Source organism: Leucoraja erinacea, unplaced genomic scaffold (genome assembly GCF_028641065.1).
Source record: "Leucoraja erinacea ecotype New England unplaced genomic scaffold, Leri_hhj_1 Leri_1334S, whole genome shotgun sequence".
Taxonomy (NCBI): domain Eukaryota; kingdom Metazoa; phylum Chordata; class Chondrichthyes; order Rajiformes; family Rajidae; genus Leucoraja; species Leucoraja erinaceus.
The window spans coordinates 27,501-32,500 of NW_026575599.1; the positions used below are offsets into that span (position 1 = coordinate 27,501).

At 46.4% G+C, this 5,000-nt stretch overlaps 1 protein-coding gene across 1 annotated transcript in view; it reads left to right on the top strand.

Moving 5' to 3' along the window:
* The window catches only part of LOC129715700 (rho GTPase-activating protein 15-like), a 6,059-nt gene that overhangs the window by 369 nt on the left and 690 nt on the right, over positions 1 to 5,000 (top strand). The window contains exon 2 of the mRNA XM_055665559.1: positions 1,290 to 1,395. Coding sequence (XP_055521534.1) covers positions 1,292 to 1,395 — 104 coding nt within the window. The 5' untranslated portion in view covers positions 1,290 to 1,291. The remainder of the gene's footprint in view (positions 1 to 1,289; positions 1,396 to 5,000) is intronic.

A 5,000-nucleotide genomic window follows, 5' to 3' on the forward strand; every position in this document is an offset into this window, starting at 1 on the left:
TTCAATGTGATCATGGCTGATCATCCCCAATCAGTACCCCGTTCCTGCCTTCTCCCCATATCCCCTGACTCCACTATCTTTAAGAGCCCTATCTAGCTCTCTCTTGAAAGTATCCAGAGAGAACCGGCCTCCACCGTCCTCTGCAGGCAGAGAATTCCACAGACTCACAACTCTCTGGGTGGAAAAGATTCTCCTCGTCTCTGTTCTAAATGGCCGACCCCTTATTCTTAAACTGTGTGTGGCCCCTGGTTCTGGACTCCCCCAACATCGGGAACATGTTTCCTGCCTCCAGCGTGTCCAAACCCTTAATAATCTTATATGTTTCAATGAGATAGAAACATAGAAACATAGATAATAGGTGCAGGAGTAGGCCATTCGGCCCTTCGAGCCTGCACCGCCATTCAATATGATCATGGCTGATCATCCAACTCAGTATCCTGTACCATACCCCTTGATCCCTTTAGCCACATCTAACTCCCTCTTAAAAATAGGCAATGAACTGGCCTCAACTACCTTCTGTGGCAGAGAATTCCACAGATTCACCACTCTCTGTGTGGGAAAAATGTTTTTCTCATCTCGGTCCTAAAAGATTTCCCCCTTATCCTTAAACTGTGACCCCTTGTTCTGGACTTCCCCAACATCGGGAACAATCTTCCTGCATCTAGCCTGTCCAACCCCTTAAGAATTTTGTAAGTTTCTATAAGATCCCCCCTCAATCTTCTGAATTCTAGCGAGTACAAGCGAGTACGAGATGCCCTCTCATCCTTCTAAACTCCAGAGTGTACAAGCCCAGCCGCTCCATTCTCTCAGCATATGACAGTCCCGCCATCCTGGGAATTAACCTGGTGAACCTACGCTGGGCTCCCTCAATAGCAAGAATGTCCTTCCTCAAATTAGGGGACCAAAACTGCACACAATACTCCAGGTGTGGTCTCACTAGGGCCCTGTACACCTGCAGAAGGACCATCACACACACAAACCAACCTCCCTTCCATCTATCGCCTCCATCTACACCTCACGCTGCCTCTGCAAGGCCAGCAGCATAATCGCGGACCAGTCTCACCCCCCCGTCACTCCCTCTCCTCCCCTCTCCCATCGGGCAAGAGGTACAGAAGTGTGAAAACGAACGCACACACACCTCCAGATTCAGGGGCAGTTTCCTCCAGCACTTTGTACCTGTCCACGTTCTCCACAGAGATGCTGCATGTCTGACCCGCTGAGTTACTCCAGCACTCTGTGTCTATCTCCACAATAAGACGTCTTCTGATTTTCCTCTCCATTCGTTACAGAGATGACCGATGCAGAAGAACGTCTCGAACGAGCCAAGGAATTGGTGGAAAAACTTCCTCAAAGCAATCATGACACCATATGTGTTTTGTTCAGACATTTTCAGAGGTGAGAGAGAGAGAGGAGGGGAGGGACTGTGGGAGAGAGAGAGGGGGGGATAGAGGGGGAGAGAGAGGGAGGGGGGGAGAGGAGGAGAAGGAATGTCAAAGTTCAAATTTATTTGTCATATATACCATAAAGCGATAAGGGCTGTCGTGAATTATTGATGTGATGACGTGATGATGTATTGAAGTGATGAACATGTATTGACGTGATGACGTGATGACGTGATTGACGTGATGACGTATTGACGTGATGACGTATTGACGTGATGACGTGATGACGTGATGACGTGATGACGTGATGACGTGATGACGTGATGACGTGATGACGTGATGACGTGATGACGTGATGACGTGATGACGTGATGACGTGATGACGTAATGACGTGATGACGTATTGATGACGTGATGACGTGATGACGTGATGACGTATTGACGTGATGACGTGATGACGTGATGATGTGTTGACGTATTGATGTGATGACGTATTGACGTATTGACGTGATGACGTGATGACGTGATGACGTAATGACGTATTGACGTGACGTGGTGACGTGATGACGTGATGACGTGATGATGTATTGACGTGATGACGTGATGATGTATTGACGTGATGACTTGATGACGTGATGACGTGAATGACGTGATGACGTGTTGACGTATAATGACATGAGTGACGTAATGACGTAATGACGTGATGACGTGATGACGTGTTGACGTATTGACGTGATGACGTGATGACGTGATGACGTATTGACGTATTGACGTGATGACGTGATGACGTATTGACGTTGATGACGTATTGACGTGATGACGTATTGACGTGATGACGTGATGATGTATTGACGTGATGACGTGATGACGTATTGACGTGATGACGTATTGACATGATGACGTGATGACGTATTGACTTGATGACGTATTGACGTGATGACGTGATGATGTATTGACGTGATGACGTGATGACGTATTGACGTGATGACGTGTTGACGTGATGACGTGATTGACGTATTGACGTGATGACGTATTGACGTGATGACGTGATGATGTATTGACGTACGTATTGACGTGATGACGTAATGACGTGATGACGTGATGATGTGATGACGTATTGACTTGATGACGTATTGACGTGATGACGTGATGACGTATTGACGTGATGACGTGATGACGTATTGACGTGATGACGTGATGATGTATTGACGTGATGACGTATTGACGTGATGACGTATTGCCGTATATGACATGATGACGTGATGTACGTGATGACGTGATGACGTGATGACGTATTGACGTGATGATGGTATTGACGTGATGACGTGATGACGTGATGACGTATTGACGTGATGACGTGATGACGTGATGACGTGATGACGTGATGACGTGATGACGTAATGACGTGATGACGTATTGCCGTATTGACGTGATGACGTGATGACGTATTGACGTGATGACGTGATGACGTATTGACGTGATGACGTGATGACGTGATGACGTGATGACGTATTGACGTATTGACGTGATGACGTGATGACGTATTGACGTGATGACGTGATGACGTGATGATGTATTGACGTGATGACGTGATGACGTGTTGACGTGACGTGATGGTGACGTGATGACGTGGTGACGTATTGACGTGATGACGTGATGACGTGATGACGTAATGACGTGATGACGTGATGACGTGATGACGTGATGACGTGATGACGTATTGACGTGATGACGTATTGACGTGATGACGTATTGACGTGATGACGTGATGATGTATTGACGTGATGACGTGATGACGTGATGACGTGATGATGTATTGACGTGATGACGTGATGATGTATTGACGTATTGACATGATGACGTGATGACGTGATGACGTGATGACGTATTGACGTGATGACGTATTGACGTGATGACGTGATGATGTATTGACGTATTGACATGATGACGTGATGACGTGATGACGTGATGACGTATTGACGTGATGACGTATTGACGTGATGACGTGACGTGATGACGTATTGACGTGATGACGTATTGACGTGATGACGTGATGACGTATTGACGTGATGACGTATTGACGTGATGACGTGATGATGTATTGACGTGATGACGTGATGACGTATTGACGTGATGACGTATTGACATGATGACGTGATGACGTATTGACTTGATGACGTATTGACGTGATGACGTGATGATGTATTGACGTGATGACGTGATGACGTATTGACGTGATGACGTATTGACGTGATGACGTATTGACGTGATGACGTGATGACGTGATGACGTATTGACGTGATGACGTGATGACGTATTGACGTGATGACGTATTGACGTGATGACGTGATGACGTATTGACGTGATGACGTATTGACGTATTGACGTATTGACTTGATGACGTATTGACGTGATGACGTGATGATGTATTGACGTATTGACGTGATGACGTATTGACGTGATGACGTGATGACGTATTGACGTGATGACGTGATGACGTATTGACGTGATGACGTGATGATGTATTGACGTGATGACGTATTGACGTGATGACGTATTGCCGTATTGACATGATGACGTGATGACGTGATGACGTGATGACGTGATGACGTGATGACGTATTGACGTGATGACGTATTGACGTGATGACGTGATGACGTGATGACGTATTGACGTGATGACGTGATGACGTGATGACGTATTGATTGCCGTGATGACGTGATGACGTGATGACGTATTGACGTGATGACGTGATGACGTGATGACGTATTGACGTGATGACGTGATGACGTGATGACGTGATGACGTATTGACGTATTGACGTGATGACGTGATGACGTGATGACGTATTGACGTGACGTGATGACGTGATGACGTATTGACGTGATGACGTGATGACGTATTGACGTGATGACGTGATGACGTATTGACGTGATGACGTGATGACGTATTGACGTGATGACGTGATGACGTGTGATGATGACGTGATGACGTGATGACGTGATGACGTGATGACGTATTGACGTGATGACGTGATGACGTATTGACGTGATGACGTGATGACGTATTGACGTATTGACGTATTGACGTGATGACGTGATGACGTGATGACGTATTGACGTGATGACGTGATGACGTGATGACGTGATGACGTGATGACGTATTGACGTGATGACGTGATGACGTGATGACGTGATGACGTGATGACGTATGACGTGATGACGTGATGACGTATTGACGTATTGACGTGATGACGTGATGACGTATTGACGTGATGACGTGATGACGTGACGTGATGACGTATTGACGTGATGACGTGATGACGTGATGACGTGATGACGTGATGACGTGATGACGTGATGACGTGATGACGTGATGACGTGATGACGTGATGACGTATTGACGTGACGTGATGACGTGATGACGTATTGACGTGATGACGTGATGACGTGATGACGTGATGACGTGATGACGTATTGACGTATTGACGTATTGACGTGATGACGTGATGACGTGATGACGTATTGACGTGATGACGTGACGTGATGACGTGATGACGTATTGACGTGATGACGTGATGACGTGATGACGTATTGACGTGATGACGTGATGACGTAT